At 38.1% G+C, this 26023-nt stretch overlaps 2 protein-coding genes across 5 annotated transcripts in view; one reads left to right on the forward strand and one right to left on the reverse strand.

The window, feature by feature from the left end:
- LOC119725703 (epidermal growth factor receptor kinase substrate 8-like protein 2) overlaps positions 1–10393 on the forward strand; it is a 56567-nt gene extending 46174 nt beyond the window's left edge. For 2 of the 4 annotated variants that reach the window (XM_038197233.1, XM_038197234.1), the window contains 9 exons: positions 6–97; positions 799–946; positions 1723–1986; positions 3016–3076; positions 3808–3885; positions 5072–5264; positions 6490–6622; positions 8517–8655; positions 9572–10393. In XM_038197233.1, coding sequence (XP_038053161.1) covers positions 6–97; positions 799–946; positions 1723–1986; positions 3016–3076; positions 3808–3885; positions 5072–5264; positions 6490–6622; positions 8517–8655; positions 9572–9591 — 1128 coding nt within the window. In that variant the 3' untranslated portion in view covers positions 9592–10393. The remainder of the gene's footprint in view (positions 1–5; positions 98–798; positions 947–1722; positions 1987–3015; positions 3077–3807; positions 3886–5071; positions 5265–6489; positions 6623–8516; positions 8656–9571) is intronic. The other 2 variants (XM_038197235.1, XM_038197236.1) reach the window with 2 other exon arrangements.
- A 5886-nt stretch (positions 10394–16279) lies between these two features.
- Positions 16280–26002, reverse strand: LOC119725705 (CWF19-like protein 1). The gene is made up of 14 exons (XM_038197238.1): positions 25811–26002; positions 24511–24595; positions 23771–23846; positions 23362–23463; positions 22635–22852; positions 22018–22221; positions 21723–21848; positions 20646–20757; positions 19893–19969; positions 19557–19649; positions 19100–19216; positions 18661–18774; positions 18054–18154; positions 16280–17238 (listed from the first exon to the last, which is right to left on the reverse strand). The coding sequence occupies exons 1-14, from the start codon at positions 25831–25833 to the stop codon at positions 17097–17099; spliced, it is 1590 nt and encodes a 529-aa protein (XP_038053166.1). The 5' UTR covers positions 25834–26002; the 3' UTR covers positions 16280–17096.
- Positions 26003–26023: the final 21 nt, after the last annotated feature.

Raw genomic sequence — 26023 nt, forward strand, 5'->3', positions numbered from 1 at the left:
TTCAGGGTTCAGATTACTCCGAGGGCGCTTACAATGGCAACAAACGTAACAGCAACAGTAGCAGTGTGTCAGACCAGCTGCGTCCAAGCACCTCAAGGTAAGGAGACAGCTTCACTACTGTCAAGAGATTGTGGGTTCGAACCCCGCCGTGGCCATGCGTGTTGTGCCCTTGAGTAAGGCGCTTTACCTCAATTACTCCTCTCAACCCAGGTGTTAAATGGGTACCAGCATTATCAATGCTGGGAAGGTAACAGACTCGCTGTGGATTGTGGTGATCCCCCCACAGCAGCATTTCATGGACTCGAGTCTGGCCCAATTGCTTTCGAAAGAGAGATGGGCACTCGTTCCTGTGAACACATGTTCGTCCCCCCTACTGTGCAAACCATCCCAGCTTCAAACTTTGACCAATTCAAAGTAGAATTTAATTTTCCTGCCTGCTTTTTAAAATTTTTTGAAGCAGCTGAATGCATTCCAAACAGATATTGCAGCCAGGGGAGAGATGCGTTGTTATCGATGATTTCAAGAAAAGAAAGAAAAAGTAAAAAACAAAGATAAATATTGTTAGTTTAGGGTGATAGGAACCTTTGCTGCCATTTTTTATTGATAAAAAAAAACAACTTTGGGTTAATGTTCGATGGCAAAAATACCAAAAATGCCAAAAATGTACTCAGACTTGTCTTGCCACATTTTGAGAAATATTGAATCCAACTTCGTTTCTAGCTTAAAATGAACCTTGATCTCCTCTCTTAAATCCAAGTTGTTGTCTTCAATAGTTATGTGTTCTTTTTGCCTTGTTAGGATTCAAGACAACCCGCCCCTGGTCTCCGCCAAACCTCCAGCCAATGTTCCCCTCCCTCCTGGGGTCAAAGGTTACGTCAAGCCACTCTTTGACTTCGTAGCTCGCAACGTCAAAGAGCTGACCATCATGTCTGGCGAAAAACTTGAGGTATGGAACAAGTCAAAGAAATTATTTTATATTTATTATAATGTAAATTTTGTTTTTTATTTTTCACACTAACAAAAATTCCTGAAAAGAAAATATGAGCATCCAGTTTATTTCCGATTTTTTTTATTTTTATTTTATTTCTCCACTCTTCTGAGATATTCACAAAAGGTTTCAAAGATTGAAAATATGTAAAATAAAAATTCAATGCAACATATATTCTAAGTTTTCTGTTTCTAATGGTTCATGTTAAATGGGGGAATTCTATAACTCTTGTGTTACAAAAAAAAATCTCTTTTTTTTCCAGTAATGCCATCTGAATGTGAATTCTTTCATAAGTGTGTAATAAATTTGATTCTTAGCATCCAAAAGTCACCTTTAACCCTAACCACCCCAACTCCATCAAAATGCATGCCCCGTTTTGGTGGATTTTGTGAGACTTGTCCAGAAGGCCTGGCGTGACTAAATATAGATGGAGTATGATGGACTTGGGCCTGGAGGCCTAAAGTAGTGCTAGGGGTATCCGATTGATTTTGCCTAGCTTCCTGTACTGCTATTGTGATAAAAGCCATGTTCAGCAAGTCCATAAATGTCAACCAGTGCGTCAGTGGTGGATTCCATTATTTCGTGTACAGTTTTGTATTGGAAGCAAAGTGATTGATGGATTTTGATGGACTTGGTCCACTTCCTAGTAACAGATGCTAGGGAGTTAGGGTTAAACATTATTAAGAAGCTAGTTACAAAGAAATGACGGTCAATTCTTGATGATATTTTTGCAGCTCTTGGAGGATAATCGCAAGTGGTGGAAAGTCCGCAACTCCTCAGGCCAGTACGGCTACGTTCCCTCCACCATCCTGAGTGTCATCACACCCAACCAACAACAACAACAACAACAACCAACACGCAACCCCAACTTCAACTCAAACCATCACGCCCCTTCCCCTCAGACCCCGCCCACACCCCCGCTGCTGGGCGCTTCCACTTCCTTTGACCAATCCTTCAACAGCAGCAGCAACTCTATGCAACTGAGGGCCATGAACCAGGTGAGTCCATTGTGATGAAAGGGGTGTTCTTGATTGTAGGATTTGTTTAACCAACCTTTGAATATCAAGCCCTAAATGATATAATCATAGCTTGGTACTACAATACTGAATCAGTCAAACTATTGCAAAACCTGGTCCTTAATATTTGTGGAGTTTGGTTAGTTAAGGTTTATTAAAAATAGAACAAAGTGCATCTTATGTGAAAATAATAAAATGTCCTGAATGTTTTAAAACATATCATTCATCATGTACATTTTTTTGCTCTTTTGTTTCCGCTTGCTATTGGATTTTTTCATTTTTGTGTGTGCGTATGCAACCAAAGTGGAAGTCATATTTGTCTAGGAGACAAAAGACGGATAAACAAGACAAAAGGAACAAGTCAAGTAACATCTCTGAAGTCAGTCCGTCAGCTAAGAGGATTGCTTCAAAAACAAAACAAGCAAAGACTGAAAAGATCCTTGACAAAAACAAGGAAGCTTCAGCCAATCAGAATCCTGGATGTATTCCACCTGTAATGAATATTCAGATATTTAAATTAACCCGTGTATCCATTTGGTTTGTGTCAAAAAATTTTTTAAATGTGAAGTAATGATTTGTTAATCTCTGTATAAACCAAATAATCCATGTGTATCATTTTCTTGACTATTTTATGGTGGTAATAAAAATTGTCCTGAAATGTAAAGTTTTGTATTTTGACATAAATTCTAAAAGGTAATTGTTACCTAACGTTTGTCGAAATAGTTATATTTTGATTTTTAAAAAGTTGCGATGTTTAGTCAGTGTTTATCTAACAAAGAGTTTGATTGGAGAAGACTTGACATTGTGACCCTAGAACATATGACCATAACCTTTAACCTTTGACCTTGACAAGTCCTAAATTTGAAGACATGCAAGTGTTATGTTTGTTTGGTCTTCTAAAATAAATAACTGTTCGGTCTTCTAAAATAAATAACTGTTCTTATCAAAGCCTGTATTTTTTCTTGATGAAATGTGACCATGTTTATACCCTGTGTGTTATTTTTTTTGCAGGCTCCGCCCCCACCCCCTCCTCCCCCGGGACCAGCGCCACCACCTGCTCCTCTCATCAGAGGTAAATTGACTTCACTAATACTACTAATACAGGTGCACCAATACTTAGAAAGAGTCGATCAAATTTTGACAAAGGTGGAGTTGTATCTGATCAAAATAACTTCGTTGTCCCTGAACTTCCCCAGATTGCCCTGTGAATTACCCCCTTAGGCATGAGAATCTTCCTGTTTAACATGAATTCCTGGGGGTTTTTTTGTTGCCCAAATTTCATTTTTATTTATTTTGAGCCTGTTTTGGGGCTTTTTTGGCCTGATTTCACATCTTTTTTCCTGTTTTTACACAAGTTTCCTGTTTTTTTTTCATTGAAATTCATTCTCATGCCTGCCCCTTACTACCCTAAACAGCCCTGCTTACCACTCCCATACCACCCTTAACTGCCCCAGCGCTCCATGGTTTTATGGGTTCCCCAAGGAATAAATACTTTAGTGGTAATACATAAGTAAGCTAGTAAGCAGGAGGTCGTGGGTTCGAGTCCCCCCAAATGATTTTTTCCTCACAATCACTCAGGGGCAACACTGAGTAAACCGAGTTTATAAAATACGTCGGTGAAGGGCAAAATCCAATATTAAATAAATAAAATGTGAGTGCGCTAATGGGTTCAAATCCTTCTTTTTGTTGACATTTATTAAGTCACCATCCTGCTGTGTGACATAAGAAAACTCCTCTTTCTTATCCTCTGCTACCGGCTTGGAGCAGATTGTGACCCAAACATTCTATTCTTCTGTTCTGCAGAACACAACAGCCTTGATTTTGCCACTCAACTGAAGAACACACTGCGCAAGAAGGAACTTCAGAGGAAGGGAGTGAACGGTAAGTTAACCCTAACCCTCTGGGGTGTTTTAGCTAGAAACCCTGCCAAACGCAGCAACATGCAACACTTACATGTACAAGCCTGCCCAAGTTCCATCAGGTCAAAAGTCTCAAGGCCACGCTGCCTCAGAGTCTGTGGTCAACGCACACAGCAGGATACAACTGTGGCATTGTTCAATGGGATTAGCTCTCATTGTCTCAGAAGTGGTCGTTCATGCACTGGTGTTGGTAGCTGAATGCATCAAGTGCACCAGACCTGCTGCACTGTGTTGCGTCTGGCAGGGTTAGAGCACGGTCTCTATCGCAACGGACAAAATCCCTGAATAAATAAGTTTCCTTTGAAAGGCTAGTCTGCATTTACCTGTTGTCTTCCTGTAACTAATAAACGCTAATTTGCAGTCTTATGCTTGGTCTAACACAATGCTTAACAAGCTAGACTTTTAACACATGGCATGTGCAATCTTGTTAAATATTTTTACCCGCCAAAAGAATAAAGCATTGTTTTACTCGTCAGGAGAAAATGAAAACCCACGAGGATAGGAACTCGTACCTGCATCTGACAAATTTTCAGAATAAAGAATGCTGCTTGTTAACAATCAAATTGACCTAAAGTCTTTGGATCTAACAAAAAAGCTAATTGAGAGTAATGCAAGCTTTGCTTCCGGTTCCGAGGCACTAACAAAACTATTTTGCTTTTCTCCCGTTCTTTCCCCTGCTAAATGTCCTGTCTTATTCCCATGCCGTCTGCCCTCTCCCCCCTCCCCCGTTCTTTTTCTTCATTTTCTCCTCTGTGATTCCTGTCTGCACTTCTCGCATCTCAACCCAATCTTTGTCTTTCATCACCTCGTCCATTTTTCTGCTCACCCATCTTAAACAATTCCAAACAATCTTGTGTCTTCCTTCTTAATCACTGCACCCATCTCATTTCAATCCTTCCACCACCCTCCTCTGTCAATTTCCGCCTTCTTAAACATCATCCGCATCTTCATCCTTGCATCATATATCCCAATCCTGTGTCTCATTCCTTTCCTATTTTCCTCGTCGTTAACAATCCATCATCCACCTGTTGCTTCCTGGCTGGCCATCGTCAAATCCCTGCTCATGGATATACTCCACGTCCTAACGTCTTCCTCACCCAATCCACCTAACCCCACCCCTCCACTGCAAACAATCAATCCACCCATAGTTGAAGATTTAATCCCAAACCGTGCAGAGAAGACGCACACAGATCTGCATGAGGAGTTGATGAAGCGAGTCAACCAGGGCCCGCCAAGGAACTTCAACATCCGACGTACCTCGGGAGCAAGTGTCAACATCAACTACCTGTCATCGGCAGACGATGTCACTAAGTGGCTACAGAGTAAAGGCTTCAGCAAACTGTGAGTACACAATAGCTCCTCTTCTGAAAATGAGCTCTCGGACAAAGATTTTGACTGTTGAACTTACTTGACACTAAGATTTGAGGCTTTGCATGGTGGAGTATCAGTCTCGTTTCGATTTGCGGTAACATCATGTGATAATAACTGCTGTCACTCAGAAGATATTTGGTTCTGATAAAAACTCAGTCTCCTGACGATGACTAGAGCAGGCTAGTCAAAACGTTGAGACCAAAGACAAGTTCTGTTAGAGCTTAAAGCAGGACTGTTCTTATCAGAACTAAAACTACTAATAGCGAACGTTGACAATAAGCAGGACAAGTTCTTTTCAGAACTAAATATTTAATGAGCGACAGTAGTTACTACTACATGGTGTTATTGAAACCCAAACGATACTTACTTGAAACTTTATCAGAGTTTCCACATAGTTAGCTCTTATACATTCCAATGCAGCTATTACCAGTTAAACAACAGGCCGAATTCCCCTTCATTTTCCAACTCATTATCCAAACAGACAGGAACAAAAAATTAATATCTTTGCATTTTAGCTTTACAATTGCCTCAAAGCTTGTCCAATTTTGTTTCCTTTCGTCAGTTATCAGGTTTATTCTGTTGTCAAAGTGGTGTATTGGGATTGAATCCAATTCTATGATTCATACCTGTACCACCCTCAACTACCCTGCCTGTTACTCCCTGTATAATTCCAAACTGCCCTGCCTTTTACTCCCTGCACCGCTTCAGCACTGTATGGTTGTATGGATTCATCAGAGCATGCATACAATGTAAAACAATGTAATACAATGTATTACAATGTAATACAATGTAATACAATGTAATACAATGTTATACAATGTAGTACAGGTGGTAGTGGGTTAAGTGTGAAGCTTACTGTGGTGAGTAAGATTTTAGGCTTTGCATGGTGGAGATACTAAATAATGAAAGGTTTGCGGAAACACCATGTGGGAATAATTTCTCAACTAAGAGAATGGTTCTGAAAAAGAACCAGAGGTATAAACTCGACGTTCCGGTCAGTATGCTCTGACCGTCTTTTAGGTGTTTAGGCACTCTCTTGAAGACGGTCAGAGCATACTGACCGGAACGTCGAGTTTATACCTCTGGTTCTTTTCAGAACCATTCTCTTAGTTGAGAAATTATTTGCACATGGTGTTTCCGCAAACCTTTCATTACTTACTGTGGTGATTTTAATATTCTCATAAATTTTTGACAGGACTGTGGACAGCCTGGGAGTCTTGACTGGTGCTCAGCTTTTCAGCCTGACCAAGGAAGAGCTGCGTCAGGTTTGCTTTGACGATGCCAACCGCGTCTACAGCCAGCTGATGGTGCAGAAATCAGGCCTAGAGGTGAGTGGTTCTAACTGGTTCTAACTGGTTCTGACTGGTACTGACAGGTTGTGTAAGGCTCTAACTGGTTCAGATTTTGATAAAACCTCAACTGGTTCTTGGCTGGGACTGACTGGTTCTGGTTGGTTCTGACTGATAGTGACTAGTTTTCACTGGCTGTAACTTGTCCAACTGGTTCCAGTTTGATTGATACCGACTAGTTTTTGGCATTGACTGGTTCCGACTGGAACTGACTGGTTCTGGCAGGTTTTAACTGGTCCTTGCAGGTTGTATCTGGTCCTGGCTGATTGAGTGATATTGACTAGTTTGTCACTGGCTGTGACTGGTTCTAATTGATTGATGTTGACCGGTTCCGACTGGAATTGACTAGTTTGGGCTTGTACGGACTTGCTCTTACAGGTGTCTGGTACTGGCCGGTACCTTCTTGTTTCCGTTACCTAACAGTGTGAATTTTTTGGGTGTTAACCGGACAACATTTGCAGTTCATAGACAGAAACTCCAGCTGGATTTTAGTTTCACACAGAACAACTTAAGGAAAGTTTCTAACCAAAATGCAAAGATCGTTAAGTCTCTTGGATTCTCAATCTTTCAAAATCCTCATTGCAGTTTGGGAGGATTTTGGAGGATTGAGGATGAATGGTGTATGAAAAATATGAGGATTTTGGAGGAGTGAGGATGAATGGTGTTTGAAGAAGAGGAGGATTGAGGATGAATGCACTTTTAGAGGCAGGACTGTCTGACGATTTTGAAGGATTGAGGCAGTGGGTATCCTTCATTTGAATATGAGAAAAATTTGGAGGATTTTGAAAGAATTGAGGATGGTTCCTAGCAAAAAGGCCCTAGGGTTAGGGTGAATGACTAACCAGCACAATATTAACACTCACAAGAGTTCCAATGTGTGGATTAAATTTCATTTCATTTATTAACCCTTTAAGCACCCACGTACGATTGACTTCCAAATGTCGGACACATTTGTCCACTTGTGGTGTGGGATCTGAAGCTGGGGCAAAAGTACATACACGTGAATGTGGTGTTGGATATTAGCTTGTATATTTGGTGTGACGGTTCAGTAACTGAATAACTGAAGGTGAAATTCGGACGGACTTCATGGAAGATCATAGGGAGTCAGGTTGGCGTAGCGGTACTTTCCTCGCCTTCCACTGCTGTGACCCGGGTTCGATTCCTGCCCGGGCCAATATGTGGATTGGGTTTTCAGTCCCTACTTGATTCCGTGGGTTTTCCTCGGTATAGTCTTCAGGGTTTTCCTCCCACCACTAAAACTGTAATTTCTTCACACTGTCTTCTCTTTACTGGGCCCCATGGGAGACCTGTGGTTTCCACTGAATGGGCTACCCAATTAAAATAAGAATTCAATAAACTAAATAAAGTAAATCATTAACAAAACTCTGGCGGCACAGATATGTGTCATTACATTAGTTGTTGGTTGGGTTGGGCAGGAATATTTACCTAAGAAATTCCACAAAAGCAGTAATAGGCCATCAGCCTGGGGTTTGGTCGGTATCAAATATGCACCCCTGTAGTTGGAAAATATGTAATAGCATTGCAGCGGTGGCAGCTTTTTGGGTGCTATCACGTTTTTAAACAAATGGCGGCCAAAACATGCTTGTTATACCACATACAATTAATCCAGTAACAAGCATATTGACAGCCATTTTGGAGAAACAAAATTAAGATTGATACAAAACTGCCACCGCTCACACTGCAAAGCTATCACACATTTTCCAACTCTAGATGTGCATACCTTGCCAAAAATCTCTATGAGCATTGCTCCTTTCGATCAGTTGATATCGGCGGCCCAATTTCGGCCCGATTCTGATATAATTGGCAGCGTTATCGTTACTAAGAGGAGCTGTTCTCTATGTTGCTGTCGTAGGATAATACCAACACATCCTCTGAACTCAAGGCTATAATGGACAGACGGAAAGTTCGCTCTATCTCCGACAATTCCAGCGAGCACGACAACTCACCGTTCAACTCGCCCCCGCCCGATTTCAATCCCGCGGCACCGCCCGGTACATAAACTCCATCATTCTCAATTGGGCACTTATTCACAGTCAGGCGGTGTTAAAATCGCTGAAAACCGATCACACTGTGATAAAATTTGAAGAGTTTGAAAGTCTTTTTGTCCGGTTGCATGCTGGGTACTAACACTGCCTGACTATGAATAGTGGCCCAAGTATTCACTATTTCTGAAATCATGTTGTTTTGTACTGTTACACTAATTTGTTTTCTTCTTTGATCGTACTGACACTTATTGTCACTAACCAATGATGTATTTGACTTCAAATTTACCAAATACGTATTTGGTTTGAAAATGTGTTTGTAATGTACATTTGTAGTTACACAAATCCGTGTTTTCCATTCTGAAAATGTCTCTTTGTTTGTAATTCATTACCCGTTTTCATCCAAATAACAAACCATTATTTGTATCCCGCCCACGATTTAACCTTCATTAGCACACATTTCAATTCCCATTTGTCCTTTGCAAAAGGTTTGCCACCAAATGTAAATGTTTATAACCTCTGATCGATTTTATTTTTACCTCAACCTGACCAAATTTAATCCTTATTTAATTATTTGTTATTAATTTGAAGTCAATTATGCATATTTTAAAAATGATGACGGGGCCTGTATCTTCATCACCCACAAAAAAAATTTAAAGTTAGAAAAAAAATGCGATCCTTTCTCTCTTGTTGGCTGTAAAACTGCATGATGCCGTATTCCAATCATTGCATCAGATTCATGCCTTGTTAAAAAAGCTTTTTGTTGGCTATTTGCTGATTGTTAGTTGTATATGTAGTTGCTTTGCATGATTTGCATAATTACGCCATGCTCTCGTTTGTCCCTTTCCAAACATCTGTACCCCTCCTCTCCCCCCTTCCTCTCTCCCCCCCCCCCCCCCCCCCCCCCCCCCCCTTCCCCCTTCAGACTCGGCAGCATTTTGGTAACTACTCCACTCAACCAGGCGGCCTGTCCAGCCGAAGCCACACAACCGATATCTTATACTGATTTGCATGTCGCCTTGTCCCATCATGCTTTGCTCTCTGGAATCAAAATGGCCGCCACCTGCTCAGAAGAAGAAAATAGAACGCATTTCGGCTGATGTTTAGTTATCGTCATCATGCCTTCCATGCTATTTGTAGTCAAAATAGAGTTGCTAATTTTCCTTATTTCTTTTTATATTTTTGGGGTTGTAATCTATGTGCGGTAAAAGGATTTGTATAAATAATCAGTCACTTTCTGCAGATTGCCACGTGCATCAGCGATTTGGGATTCAAATTTCCCTGACGCACATCTGCTGTGCCGTGTTTCGAAGAAATTTTGAGGAACATGCGCACATGTTTGGAACATTTTTCACACTGCGCGTACATGCATGGCGTTGGATACTCAATTGTAATTTGCCTACCAAGATGGCTGTCTATGAGAGGGGTCTATTTGACATTATCATGCTGCCACCATTTCAGTCATGTTCCCTGTATCCACTAACAGTACTGAATGACATTTTTTTTTTTGCAAAAAGGAACCAGACTATTTTTCCTTCCAGCCTCACTTTGGTTACGTTGATTTGAATGGAAAAAAATCAAGATGGCCGCAACATGATAATGGTCTATTGGCAGACTATAATGTAGCATTCATTGATATTGTTAATTGAGGGCGCTTCAAGCAAATCTGTCGTCAGTTTAGAAAGCTATAAAATTGCTAAATAATGAAAGGTTTGCGGAAACACCATGTGCGAATAATTTCTCAACTAAGAGAATGGTTCTGAAAAGAACCAGAGGTATAAACTCGACGTTCCGGTCAGTATGCTCTACTGTCTTCAGGAGACGTCTTCGGAACGTTGAGTTTATACCTCTGGTTCTTTTCAGAACCATTCTCTTAGTTGAGAAATTATTCGCACATGGTGTTTCCGCAAACCTTTCATTATTTAGTATCTCCACCATGCAAAGCCTCAAATCTTACTTATAAAATTGCTAGTATTCACGCTTGTGTTTTCCTTGCTACCAGTTACTGTCCTCATAACCTGTGATTGTGAGTAGATGAATGTATTCTTGTGCATTTCCTTCTGAGGGAAAAGTACACTGTGCTAAAAAATTGCACGATTGAAATATGCAAAATGAAACCGCTAATGTCCACCACGATGTGAAATATTTTTTTTACGGCTCATTAACAAATTTGCCAAAATGTCACTGTTTGAATTGATGCATTTTAAAAGTAATACCCACCATTTTTTTTATTCAAACCTGCAAGAATTCATTGGCATTGCAGCCAGTAAACTTGTATTCAAAGTCACCAAAATGATGGTAGTTATTTTAAAAAGAAACATGCCATCACTTTTATAATTTCCAGGTTGACGACCCCCCCCCCCCCCCATCCGAAATACTTGTAAATATCATTGTTATCGTAGTACTGCAAAGATGTTAAAGAGATCTGGGGAATCCTGTATATATTTAGTACTGCATTGAGGAAAACACTGCAGCCTAAAAATAAAATTGGTGTATAAACACAATTTAGTCAGTACCAATGATTATTTTACTGTAATGAGCTTAATGTGAATTATTTTAATAAATGTTTCTCACTTTTTCCTTCAGCAAGGATTAGTTTTAAAACTTGCTAATCCTTTTTTTCTTCATTACAGTTGTTTTGATATTTATAAATAATTTTAAACATTGGTGAAGTATATGCGCTTTGAATGTATTGTCATTAAGAAGGGTCATGAAAGTGAAGGTCATATGCATGTTAAACAGATGTAAATATTCAAATCATACAGGTCATGTGATCTCATATATATTCATATAAATCATAGATATTCATGAACCTGTAGCTTATTAGTATTCAAGTATTATACATAACATTTCCCTGTTCAGATGTTATTTTTTATGTTCATATAATCTTAATATATTCTGAATTGTGTTTTCTGATTGCGACTCTTGTAGCACTGAGGTGATAAGTTGATATTTGACTAATGTTAGTTGTTTTTTGTAGCCACTTGTCGATCCGATGTATATTTCTTACAGGATTATACCTTTGTATTCCTCCATCCACATATCAGATTTTTAATTTTTCCAAAAGTAAATTGATCGATTTGTAGACAACGTTGATTTCAGAGATTCCTTGCCTGTAGTTTGGGGCTTCGGTTTTGTTGCCAAGAAAAAGTGATGTGCGTGTTTTCAAAATCGAAGGATGGAGAGCAGAGATTTCAACCATTCATGGCTTGGTGAGAAAAGCAGCTTGTTGAGGGACCACTCATTTGCATAAGTGCCTACTAATTATATGTAAATATTCATAAGCTATATGTAAATCGAGGTTCAGAATGTATTATGTATCTTTTAGTTTTAACATTGCACTTTTTCTTCTGAAACTTTTAAAGTCCAAGAATATTGGGATTAAGAAAAAAATTAAGAAAGTACATATATAAAACTATGATCATGTCAAAAATTTGATGAAAGAACCATTACTGTATCTATCACATGTTAACGTCAGCTTATAAGAATTTAAAATACAAGGTGCCAGCAGTAACTAAAATGAAATTATGTATGCCCTTATATTAGGAGAAACATCTATTATGATCTTCATTAAATGTCATTCTTTAGAAGTGTATGTCTGGTGTAGAGATATCTAATATTTATATCTTAAATGTCTGGTGATTATTCAGTTTCTTGTTGATTATAATTGTGATCGCACTGTACTAATCTATGCATTTTTATTTTCTAAAAAAGATAATAGTTTTAAAGAAATCATGTACTATTTGTGTATAAAGTGGAAAATCATGGTAAAATTGTTATTTTTGTATTAATCTTTTACACCAGCATAACACACTGCGAGAGGGTGTCATCTTTAGGGTCTAAGGTTCAAGTCTAACCTGGTAATAAAGTAATGATTAAAAATTTATTTCTCTGGCCAAATCACAGTGTTGTAACTACATACATGTATGTATGATGTAATCTTACAGCATTACTTTGAAAGTTACTGTTCCAACAATAACCATTCCAGGTAGATAAATAATCCACTGAACCATTTTAGTCGGTACAAAAATTGAAATGTAATTTCAAGATTTTCGAAATCGTCATTGCCAAACATTCCTGTTGCTCAAAGCTTGTAATTGTGTGGAATAATTGCATAAACAGCGTTTCTAAATTCTGTTAGAAAAACCTTTATAATGAAAGAAATTTACAGAAAAAAATAGCAATACAATGTTTCTGTGGTGAGGCTGTGCTGCGAACAAGTCATCCTTGATGTATATTCATGTAGAATAGTTTGCATATAATTACCCTTTGACCTCGTATTCTTGATAGTAAGTACTATATATAGAAGGGGAATGTTTTAAAATGGTGTCAAAGTCTTTTATTCTCGTCTGTATAATAACTGACCTATTTTTGTAATCAATGTGTATTAAAAATTTTTTTAGATGATTATTCAATCGCTGATGTAACGGAATGTATTCCAGATGTCATTAAAGGAGATATAGTGTTTATAAACAAAAAATTGTGTTGCTCTAAATTATTTTAATTGTAAGATAAATGTCGGTCCAAAATTTGTCTTTCTGAGTAGTTTCAAATTGTAAGGAGTTAAACTTGCATTTTCATAAAAATTTAGCAAAATTTGACTTTTTTTGGAAATTTAAAATTGTAAGGTGTTAACCTTGCATTTTCATCAAAATTGGGCAAAATTTGATTTTTCTGGGAAATTTAAAATTGTAAGGGGTTAACCTTGCATTTTCATCAAAATTGGGCAAAATTTGACTTTTCTGGGAAATTTAAAATGTAAGGGGGTTAACCTTGCATTTTCATCAAAATCAGGCAACATTTGACTTTTCTGGGAAATTTAAAATAGTAAGGGGTTAACCTTGCATTTTCATCAAAATCGGGCAAAATTTGACTTTTCTGGGAAATTTAAAATTGTAAGGGGTTAACCTTGCATTTTCATGAAAACTGGGCAACATTTGACTTTTCTAGGAAATTTAAAATTGTAAGGGGTTAACCTTGCATTTTCATGAAAATTGGGCAAAATTTGACTTTTCTGGGAAATTTAAAATTGTAAGGGGTTAACCTTGCATTTTCATCAAAATCGGGCAAAATTGGACTTTTCTGGGAAATTTAAAATTGTAAGGGGTTAACCTTGCATTTTCATCAAAATCGGGCAACATTTGACTTTTCTTGGAAATTTAAAATTGTAAGGGGTTAACCTTGCATTTTCATCAAAATCGGGCAAAATTGGACTTTTCTTGGAAATTTAAAATTGTAAGGGGTTAACCTTGCATTTTCATCAAAATCGGGCAAAATTTGATTTTTCTGGGAAATTTAAAATTGTAAGGGGTTAACCTTGCATTTTCATGAAAATTGGGCAAAATTTGACTTTTCTTGGAAATTAAAAATTGTAAGGGGTTAACCTTGCATTTTCATCGAAATTGGGCAAAATTAAATTTTTCTGGGAAATTTAAAATTGTAAGGGGTTAACCTTGCATTTTCATGAAAATTGGGCAAAATTGGATTTTTCTGGGAAATTTAAAATTGTAAGGGGGTTAACCTTGCATTTTCATGAAAATCAGGCAAAATTGGACTTTTCTGGGAAATTTAAAATTGTAAGGGGTTTACCTTGCATTTTCATCAAAATTGGGCAAAATTTGATTTTTCTGGGAAATTTAAAATTGAAAGGGGTTAACCTTGCATTTTCATGAAAATTGGGCAAAATTTGACTTTTCTTGGAAATTTAAAATTGTAAGGGGTTAACCTTGCATTTTCATCAAAATCGGGCAAAATTTGATTTTTCTGGGAAATTTAAAATTGTAAGGGGTTAACCTTGCATTTTCATGAAAATTGGGCAAAATTGGACTTTTCTGGGAAATTTAAAATTGTAAGGGGTTAACCTTGCATTTTCATGAAAATCGGGCAAAATTGGACTTTTCTGGGAAATTTAAAATTGTAAGGGGTTAACCTTGCATTTTCATCAAAATCGGGCAAAATTGGACTTTTCTGGGAAATTTAAAATTGTAAGGGGTTTACCTTGCATTTTCATCAAAATTGGGCAAAATTTGATTTTTCTGGGAAATTTAAAATTGAAAGGGGTTAACCTTGCATTTTCATGAAAATTGGGCAAAATTGGACTTTTCTTGGAAATTTAAAATTGTAAGGGGTTAACCTTGCATTTTCATCAAAATCGGGCAATATTTGATTTTTCTGGGAAATTTAAAATTGTAAGGGGTTAACCTTGCATTTTCATCAAAATTGGGCAAAATTCGTCTTTTCTGGGAAAAAATAATTGCAAGGGGTTAACCTTGCATTTTCATGAAAATTTGACATAATTGGACTTTTCTGGGAAATTTGAAATGTAAGGGGTTAACCTTGCATTTCCATCAAATTGGGCAAAATTGGACTTTTCTGGGGAAAATTATATTGTAAGCAGTTAACCTTGCATTTTCATCAAAATTGGGCAAAATTGGACTTTTCTGAGTAGTTTCAAATTGTAAGGGGATAACCTTGCATTTTCATCAAAATCTGGCAAAATTTGACTTTTCTGAGTAGTTTCAAATTGTAAGGGGTTGACCTTGCATTTTCATCAAATTGGGCAAAATTTGTCTTTTCTGGGTAATTTAAAATTGTAAGGGGTAAACCTTGCATTTTCATCAAAATCGGGCAAAATTTGATTTTTCTGGGGATTTAAAATTGTAATGGGTTAACCTTGCATTTTCATCAAAATCGGGCAAAATTTGACTTTTCTGAGTAGTTTCAAATTGTAAGGGGTTAACCTTGCATTTTCATCAAAATCGGGAAATTTTTTAGTTTTGTGGGAAATTTAAAATTGTAAGGGGTTAACCTTGCATCTTCATCAAAATTGGGCAAAATTTGACTTTTCTTGGAAATTTAAAATGGCAAGGGGTTAACCTTGCATTTTCATCAAAATTGGGCAACATTTGACTTTTCTTGGTAATTTAAAATTGTAAGGGGTTAACCTTGCATTTTGATCAAAATTGGTCTTTTCTGGGAAAATTCATATTGTAAGGGATTAACCTTGCATTTCCATCAAATTGGGCAAAATTGGACTTTTTTGGGGAAAATTAAATTGTAAGCGGTTAACCTTGCATTTTCATCAAAATTGGGCAAAATTTGACTTTTCTTGGAAATGTAAAATTGTAAGGGGTTAACCGTGCATTTTCATCAAAATTGGGCAAAATTTCTCTTTTCTGGATAGTTTCAAATTGTAAGGGGTTAACCTTGCATTTTCATCAAAATCGGGCAAAATTTGACTTTTCTGGATAGCTTCAAATTGTAAGGGGTTGACTTTGCATTTTCATCAAAATTAAGCAAAATTTGACTTTTCTGGGAAATTTAAAATTGTAAGGGCATTTTCATCAAAATTGGGCAAAATTGGTCTTTTCTTGATAGTTTCAAATTGTAAGGGGTTAACCTTGCACTTTCATCACAATTTGACATTTCTTGGAAATTTCAAATTTTAGTGCTTTCTTATCACCAATGTACATTTTTTAAAAATGTGTATTTTTGTCAACCACACTTAAATTGTTAATGCCAGTGTCATGCACTGATAATTTCACTGTGATAAATGCCTAGAAAATAAAGGTACATGTACATACCATTTTTATGCAAAAGTCACTCCACATACATGCACGTAAAATTGAGACCATTAAAAATTCAGACTAAATTGTGCATTTATTCAGTATTTACATTTTACAGACTTAAAAAAAAAAGAGCATTTAAAAATTGCTGCTTTAATATTACAATTAAATACATGCTAAAACATTTGATCAACGATTGAGAAAAACCCCACAAAAATTGTGTCAACTGTAACAAACAGATTGTTCCTACTCAATTGTTTAATTTCCTTTGCACGCAAGCGAAGTATAAATTTGGAAAAAGATCTGTAGACGTCTTAATGCACACATAAGTATCAGCATGTCTATGCACCAATCCGGGTTTTGAAATTAGGGTTTTGTTAGACTAAGCAGTTACTGGGAGCATCACCAAGGGCGGTTCCAGGATACAATTTGGGGGAGGGGGGGGGCCAAAAATGTTGGTCCCCCAAATAGTGGGTCCAAAAATTTACGGCATCGAAGCGGGCCCCGGAAACTTTTTTGATTCTAGATGCTCTGTGGTGCAATCTGAAGCAATTTCTGACCACTTTAACCAAATTTTTTGCTTTAGAAAAGATGGCAGTGTACACAGATGCTGCCTTTTTTGCAATGTCACTTATAAAAAAATTGCATTCGTTTTTTTTTTTGGGGGGGGGGCCCAAGGCCCCCTTTGCCACCCCCCTCCCACGGATCCGTCGTTAACCATCACATGTGCATTTAGTATAGCTCAGATCGCTTCACTAAAGGGGAATGCATTGTGTGAAATACTGAAGCAAACTTTAGGGTGACCCAGTGATGGTGGAAAGCAATCACTGTTTTCACTAAAGAAATCCCAAAAGTAATCCTTCCTGGCTATATTCTGTTAAATCTTTACTCATCGTTGAAATCAAACGGAGCGAATTTCTTGCGGAATTCCTGAGCTAACCTTGCCTCTTCCTCCTTCTCCATGGAGCAAGCCTTCCAGTTGGCTCTGTCTGGCATGTCAAGGAGGTCTTCACTGGCCATGACCTCCCTGGAGAAACAAGGAGAAGGATAAGGTCATCTTATTTATTGACAAGGTTTAATAAGGCGCATATCTGAGTCAATGAGATTGCTGAAACTGCAATTGTTTGACGCAAAACATTGGCGTTAGTTTATATGTGGCTATAATTTAAAAATTACATTTTTTTTGCAATTTCTAAGTCTTAGACTTACAGGTAATATACAACATTTGCTTTTGTTGTAATTTTCAGACATAGATGGATTTGGGGTGAGCATTTTATAGCAAATATTGTTACACCAACCTGTTTTAAAGTTTTGTGTTTAAAGATGCTGGAAAAACCAAGAAAAACATGATGTTCTCGTAGTCTGGTTCCCTGACCTTACTTCAGACAAAACGGAGCAATTTATAGATGTCAGGGAATTGTCAGGTCAGGGAACCAGACTAGCTGGCTTGCACTCATTCACGGGTGTGTAACGGATTGCAAACAAAATATTGACTAACTAAATTTGGTAAATTGGGGGCAGTCTTTGACAAAAAGTCAGGTTTTTTTCGAAAGATGGTCGGCTGACCATCGCTGGAAATTGATACGAAATTCCACTTTTCTTAGAAAAGACAGCACACCAGGTACGATGATTTCACAGGATGCTTGAGACTATTATTCACTTAAAGTCAAGTAAGGTATTTCTTAATAATTTAATAGTTTTGTTGTTTAATGTTTGCAAATTTTGTAAAAATATTACCTTTACGTTCAGCTGTTCAATTGCTCAAGAAAATACAATATTTTTGTTTGAGTTCCAGTGTTTTGTCTTGCTCAAAAGGAGTTGCAGAATGACTTGAGTTCTTACCTGCCAAACTGAAGAGGAAAGAAGTTCCTCTTGATCTGATGCAGGAGTTTGACTCCGCCGTCCAACTCAACGTAGAAGTAAGGATTGCCGACTGATACAACCTGAAAGACAGGACAGACAGATGTTACTTAAAATAAATGGACTAAAATGATTCAGATCTCCATAAACACTACTGACGATGACTAGAGCAGGCTAGTCAAAACGTTGAGACCAAAGACAAGTTCTTTTAGAACTAAGCAGGACTATTCTTATCAGAACTAAAACTACTTAGCAATAGTTGATAATAAGCAGGACAAGTTCTTATCAGAACCAAATATCTACTGAACGACAGCAGTTATTACCACATGGTGTTACTGCAAACCGAAACGATACTGATACTCCACTATGCAAAGCCTCAAATCTATTCTTAGAAATATGTTAATTCTATGAAATAAATCGGATTTCTTTAGCATATCAAACTTTTCTATTTTCCATTTTTAGTTGTTATAGTGTACTTGTACAGTTTCCACTTTTGAAGCTGCGTCTTACAATTTGTTCCAATAAACGTGAATAAATTAATTGATTTAACTAATTAATACGCAGAATCAGTTGATTCAGAATAGCCTACCTGTTTGAGATCAGTGTGTTTGGGAATCTCAAACAATTCCAACTTTTGTTCCTCCGCTCTGGAAGTGAAGACTTCCTTGATGTCATCACAGACGGTTCTGTTGATTGGTATGACCTGCAACAAGGCGAGAGGTAAGCAGTCGTAATGGCCTTTGTGAATGAACATGGAGGGCGCTATTCGCTCTACTATTTGGGTCACGCAAACATTGTATGAAGGAGCGCGATTAATTTTCAGCTGAATGAGCACAAATCCGTGCAGCCTTGCTTTTCCGTGTTAAGTGATATTAGGTTTTAAAAATGTTGGGTGAATCTGGTATTAATTTGAGTTGTTATTGTTAATGTTTTTTTCTCAAATGAAACTACTTCTCAATTTAAGGCGGTCAAATAGTTCCAGCAAAGGATGTCATAGTTCATACGATAAATCTGTGATGAATTTTTACTTGTAGTTGAAGATGCTGTGTTCTGAAATTCCTCTCGAAGATGACGCAGGTCTTTCCAATAGACTTGAAGTACCTCCGGAGGGCGCTCTTGTACTGCTCCAGTTCCTCAATAACATCCTAAGAAATGGACAGAAACACAATCAAGTTCATGGAGTGCTAATCATGCCAATTTGCTAAGCACAAAAACCAGGTTACCAGCCAGATAGCCATGTAATGTACATTGTCCATGACTGGTTCCCAATTTTTTTTGCTCTGCACAAAAATTGACTAAGCAATATTTTTTTGCTTAGGTGCTCCATAAACAACTGGGCCAATTTCATGGAGTGGAGAAGCACACAAAATTGTTTAGCCCAAAAAATGTTGCTTGACACAAAATTTACAATCCACAGGGAATACAAATTTTTACTACACCTCATAAATATTCATGATCAAATTGGAGCACGTCATTAATACTCACTTCGGGCAAATCAACAATAGACTGGTAGTGACCAATAGGAAGAACGAGGACATGGTCCGGAATCAGACCTCCCTTTGCCAATGCCATGTACGTCTGTAAAATAGAGAAAATCTGACTTACTGAAAGCAAATAGTATTTGTTAATTGTGATAAAAATATCAGCAAATTTAGAACTCCATATCAAATCATAACACTTATGAAAAATGTTTGGTAACAAAATAAAATGTGGTAACTACCCAAACAAAATTGGGAATTCTTAATTTTTTCAATATCAGTAACGTTTCGTGATCTCTGACATAAAAATGAAAACGATATGAAATAAAAGACCACTTTTTACCGATGTTCCGACGCTGACTACAAGATGTTTCTCAACCTCAGGGCTTCCCAAACAGAACCAGCATGGACCTGTCGGCTCTGTAACATTCAATGATTGGACAATTCATCAACAAAAATGTAGTGTCATGGCCTAGTGGTTAAGAGCACTGCACCGGACTCATGCCCTGGTGTTTCAGAGGCAATAGTAGCGTGGGTTCAAGCTCAGGTCTGAACACTTGTGTCCTTAAGCAAGGCACTTAACTATTATTGCTTTGTACTTCGGATGGCATGTAAAGTCAAAGGTCCAGTGAGTTGTGTAATGCACGTAAAAGAACCCAGTAAAATAACACTTATTGCTAAGAGAAGGGTTTGCCCTTTTTGGCCTTCTGTTAAAACTTCCACGCGGAGTATTTAGGAGAAGAACCAACCAAGTACAGAGTTACCCTTTTTTTTTTAAATGAGATGAAATATGCGTTGGGGAGATGTACATATCTATATTAGTTTTGCCCTTCACCGATGTTTTTGGATAAACACTGTATACTCAGTGTTGTCTGAGGGCTTGCAAGAAACCATTCACAAACTGCTCGAGTGGGACTCGAACCCACGACCTCCTGCTTACTAGTGCAGACGTCTTACCCACTCGACCACCAAGCTTCCTGGCTGGCCTGATTGAGTCTGATGCAGCAGTGGGTACTACAACTAAACCAAAAAAATAAATCCAAAACCATAAAGGGCTATTCTTTAATTGAAACATTATGATTTCATTTTCTCATACGTGGTCTTTTTTTCCTGTCCGGTCCGCCGTGGTGTTGACCTCGTGACCTCTTCTGACCTCTGCCCCTTCCTCCTGAATTCTGGCTGAAGAAGTACTGATTAGACATGTCTGCCTGAGAAAAGCAATGAACAGTCAAAGAAAAGAAACATTCAAAACTTATCTGGTAAAGCTGAGGCAAGGTACTATGCAAACCAGTGTTGAACTGTACGTGGTTAAACTAATTTGATTGGATGAAGAACTGGTCAACAAAATGGCCACATGAGTTATTCATAAGATGGAATTTGCGTCGGGGTGATGTCAATTCAATATCGGTTTTTACCCTTTATCAACACATTTTTATAAACACTGTATACTTGGTGTTGCCACATCTTATGAATAGTTTCACTGTGGTACCCGCTGCTGTATCAGATTTGAACCAGCCAGCCGACCCTGGCAAGCTCGGTGGTCGAGTGGTAAGACGTCTGTGCTAGAAAGCAGAGGTCGTGGGTTCGAGTCCCACCCGAGTGAGTTTTCTCACAATCACTCGGAGGCAACACTGAGTATACAGTGTTTATAAAATACGTCAGTGAAGGGTCAAACCTAATATTGAACCACATAAGTCGTTTGTGAAATTGTTCATAATTGTTTTAGTTTGAGAACCAACATTTTCTAAGTATGTCCCTAATTCCGACTAATGTCGTTGAGCTGGATTGTAGATAAGGCCAAAAAAAAAAAAATCTGCTTCTGATTACATGGCATTAAAAATAGGGTAGGTAGGTCGGGATTTTTTTTGGGGGGGGGCATCTTTTTTGTGAACGATCATATGGAGGCGTCTGCGTGTAGTCAAGGGTAAAAGGTAGTAATTGATGGTTTTGGGTGTTTTTTTTCTCATTTTCCCCACAAAAAAATAGGGTATGGGCTGTCAGATTAGGGTAGGAAGGGAAACCGGAAGAAAAAATATTTTCTGCCTAATCTCTATGTGAAATCAGAACGACATTCCACGTAGGGTTTTTTCTGAGTAAACGTTCATTGTAAATGGCTTCAAATAATTATCTACTGGAATCTAAACCTTGTAACACTCGTAGCGTTATTGTTTACCTCTGGTTTCTGCTCTAGTCTGGTTCCGGACCAGCTATATGGACACTCGGTCACATCCTGTGGTTGCTTGACCAACTCCTCCTTCTCCATGGACTTCATTGGGACGATGTTGAAGGCGTACAAGTACTGACAACAGAATAATGGATAAGAAAGACTAAATATCAAATGCATTTCAGTATGCCAGTCTTAGTTGCCAAACTCTTCTTACAAAAAAAAAATCATGCATTTTAAAAAAAAATTCTCAGTCAAATACCTCCAGCAATTTTTCTGATTAAAATGTACTGTCAAGACGTACCTTTTTCTTTTCTGGATTTCCGACTTTTGCGAGCCCCAAGAATCGCGTGACATGCTTTGTAGACTCATTCAGTACTTTGTGGTTGCGGTACGGGAGCCGTTCATAGAAAGCGCCCTCTTGAGCTGCAAAGTGGTAACGCGGTCGCACAGCGAGAGCCAAATCTGCAATTAGACTGGAGCCGGTTGTTTCTGGGTTGAGGCCCTCCTACAAGTACAAACGACACAATTACAATGATTGTCAAAAACAGGCCACTGGACACACTTGTATCTTGCTGCACTGATGCCCAAATGTGGTAGTATTACCATGCAAACCTTTAACAACCTTAGCAGCAAATACCGAGATTTGAAGTTTGGCATTGGGTTTCTTTAACGGATACCCTGGTACCCTTGTTTTTTCAATCAGGTACCAGATTCCCGTACTCCCCATAAATGCACACTTCTACTTAGGAATGCACATCTTTGTAGCATTCAGAAAGGAACGAATGATCAAAGTTTTGAGATGCCTCCTAAAAATGTTTCTGACAATTATGACTTTATGGAGCAATTGAACCACTGCAACACAAACCTATCAACTAAATCCAATCATTACCAGCAATACAACAACCAAACGCAACTCACCAGTGTGTTTGAATACTTGAACACCCCCTGGGGCCATGGTGAAGTCAGGAGTACGTCCAAACCCTTGAACTTAGAGTCTGCGATAAGAGGTACGGCCAGCGCATCGATGTCGGCCTTGCTGAAGTTGTTTGGTTCCTGGACTGCCGCATGCGTCTGCTCTGTACCGCTCAGGTAGCCAATCTGTAATCCGGACGCACCACTGAAAATGCCCTTTTTGCCTGAAATAAATAAAGGGTTCAAAGGAACTCTGAATGTGCTTTATTTATGTTTTTGTTTTATTTCTTTCTGGTAATGGAACCAGGGATTCCCCAAAAGCGCCCTAGGCACTGTAGCTCACAAGCCTGAAGAAACCTGTGGAGAGGAGACAACAGAGAAGAAATTACAGTTTTAGAGGTGGGAGGAAAACCCCAGAACCAGGTAGGGACTGAAAACCCAATCCACTTGTGGTCCGGGCAGGAATCGAACCGGCAAAATGTCACCGTGCCAACCTGACTCCCCAATCTGTGTTTTGCTGGGAAAATAGTGCTAGTTTCCACTAGTAGCATTAATTGCTTCTAAAAATAGAGTAAATGACCCAAATTTAAAACCCACCAATAAAATTTAATTTTCAACCAAATTTTAAGTTCTTCACCGCCTGACCCATCTTTGGAAGAGAAGTATTTCACACATGCATGGTACTATTTTTTACAATTTATTAAAAACCTGTGGCATTTACATCTCTGCTTACCTAAGTAAGTGATGTTTTCACAGAGTTCACACCCATTGACATCTTTAATATACTTCATGTTCTCTGGTCTGTTGGGGCCAAGGATGTACGTCGGGATTGGTGCTATCAGAAAAGACAAAATACATTATGAGATTCAATTATTGTATCAAAAAAAAATTCACAATTTAAAACTATGTCTAGGTAATTGCAGCATTATGGAAGAAAATGTAATGTCTGTGACAAAGCCAATGAACCATGATATCTAATGAATGATTCGGAGAAATGATCCAAAACTAGTCTGTAATCTCCTTGACCAATTCTAGATGATGGATGCATAAGATTAGAAAAATTATCCACTGAGCTCTAGAAGTACAAAACAATTGTCAGGCACCACCACATGGTCCATTTCTTTTCTAATGAACAGACTCACCTTTTTCCTCTCCATTCTCATACTTTCTCCACTCTTCTTCCTCTGCACCGAAAAACTCTCCAACACAAAGCAGCATCTGTATTAAATAAAAAGGCACTTTTTAGTTTAATTACAGTCATTTGCAGCCCTAGAACGAGGGTTTTTTTTAGCACAATTGTAATCCACCATCGCAGTTGAATTGAAGCATGGTAATACAATACAAGGCAATGGATATTTGGTCAGCGCCGGTTTTCTTATATTACCTTTTATCATGGAGGATTTCTCTGATTGGCTTTTAGTAAATGTTAGTTTTCCAGAGGTTGTCTTGACAAACTAGCATTTACTAAAACACAGCCGGCATGGCCAACATGTCATAATTACATATGAGGCAATCGCAAAAATTGTCTATGAAAATGTCATCTACTATTACGGAATCTGACACGTCCAAATATTCACTGTCTTTATTTAAATTAACATTTAAACAAGAGTAAATCCAGTGCATAAAAATTACAAGTCTTAAGACTAGCAAATGAAGTCTTGGAAAAAAAATGTTGCAACCTGACGCCACTTCTGCGATTGTATACAAAGTCTATGGAGAATCGAGCAAATCTTTTAAGTATTTCCTAATAAAAATTGGAAATGTTTCTCAGTCCCAGATTCATGTCTTATCATCATCATTTTTGCAATGAATGACCTTCATTGAGATGATATATGAAGAAAAAAGTGGCGTCAGGTTGCAACATTTTTTTCCGAAATCTCACCTCAAATGGGCCAGCCTTTCTGTTGACATTGTTGACTCTGGTGAATAGCTGACGGAATCTGCCCTCCACATCCCCACAGACAAGTCTGTCAAGAGATCATATCCACGTTTATTTGGTTAATTTATAGGAACACCTTAGTTCAGAAGAAACCATGCCAAAAATTGTTGGGGGAAAAGTGATGAAAATTTAGGTTCTGAATAACATGAAATTTAAGCTGGACAATTTCCATTCCCAGTCAGCGTTAGTCCGAGTAACAAGGACTCTACGGAATGCTTTTTTATCAGTTTATCATTTGGACATGTTTATCAGTTTATCATTTCCAAATGTTAAAAAAGCGATCCGTAGAGTCCTAGTTACTCGGACTAAGTCAGCGTGAAGTTTAGGACCCAGTTCCATGTAAGAGAACAAAAGGCACAAGTTTTATCGCTTGGAATCGTCTAAAAGTAAAACTATTAATAGGCCTTTTTTTATTGATAGTGGATATTTTGCCGGAGGTAATGACGGCAAACTAACGATTACTAAAGGTTTGCCGGTGGCAATCCATATCAACAGAGGGCGCTGTACTCTTTAAAATAGGGCTGAATTATAAGATGTATTAAATTCCCACCAAAAGTTGTGTAGCACGTTTGGTGTAATGGTTAAGCAAAGGCTCTAGTAAGCGGGATGACTCGCGTTTGATTCCGACCGCACCACATTTTTAAGGGTTTTTTTCTCATCCCCAAATAAATAAGAATATTCTTCTTTTATTATTTTAACATGTCTCAAACATTTTTTGCAGAGTATTACATTTTCTTTTTCAGATTTGTGGCTCTGGAGGATTTTTTTTAAAAGGGAAATAAAGTCCGAAATTATAAAATGGTCTGAATCCCATCTTGTGAATACGAGGTAACAACGATAATTTTGGCATGGAGCCAGACTAAAAGTTGTCACCGGAAAATGTTTAAGTACAAAAAAACAGTAACTGCGCATGTTCAGTGCATATCCGGCAAAAACGTTTACTAAAGGTTTGCCGTCTCCGGCAAAATATACACTGCCTTTTTTATTTCAATATGAGTAAACTAAGACTTTAAGAGTTTATTTCAAACACAAATTATAGGGGCCTACATGTTATATTACTGCAGTCTGGGAAAGAACGGATTATGTTCTCTTTCGGAATTCCAAAATTTCATGTTCAATTGATTAAAATTGGCTTATTTCAGCCGGCGTACGAGTTGGCCGGACCGGGCGTACGAGTTGGCATGGTTGGTCGGCGTACGAGTTGGCTGTTGCACAGCGCGTACGGTCACGGCGACAAACTCACATTTTCAATGGCTTTGAAGACATAATGTAGCGTTTTCTTGATCCTGGCACTCTGAAATTGGTGTGGAAATAACAAAAAAATACTAGGATATTCCTTCAACCGTAAAAAATTGCGACGAACTGGAGCGGGAATTTTACAAAATTGCTTTTTACATGGGCGCATCCATGTTGGAATACTGCATTGTGGGATGATGCATGCGCCGACTTGAGCTCT

The sequence above is a fragment of the Patiria miniata genome, unplaced genomic scaffold (genome assembly GCF_015706575.1).
Source record: "Patiria miniata isolate m_02_andy unplaced genomic scaffold, ASM1570657v1 HiC_scaffold_19, whole genome shotgun sequence".
NCBI lineage: Eukaryota > Metazoa > Echinodermata > Asteroidea > Valvatida > Asterinidae > Patiria > Patiria miniata.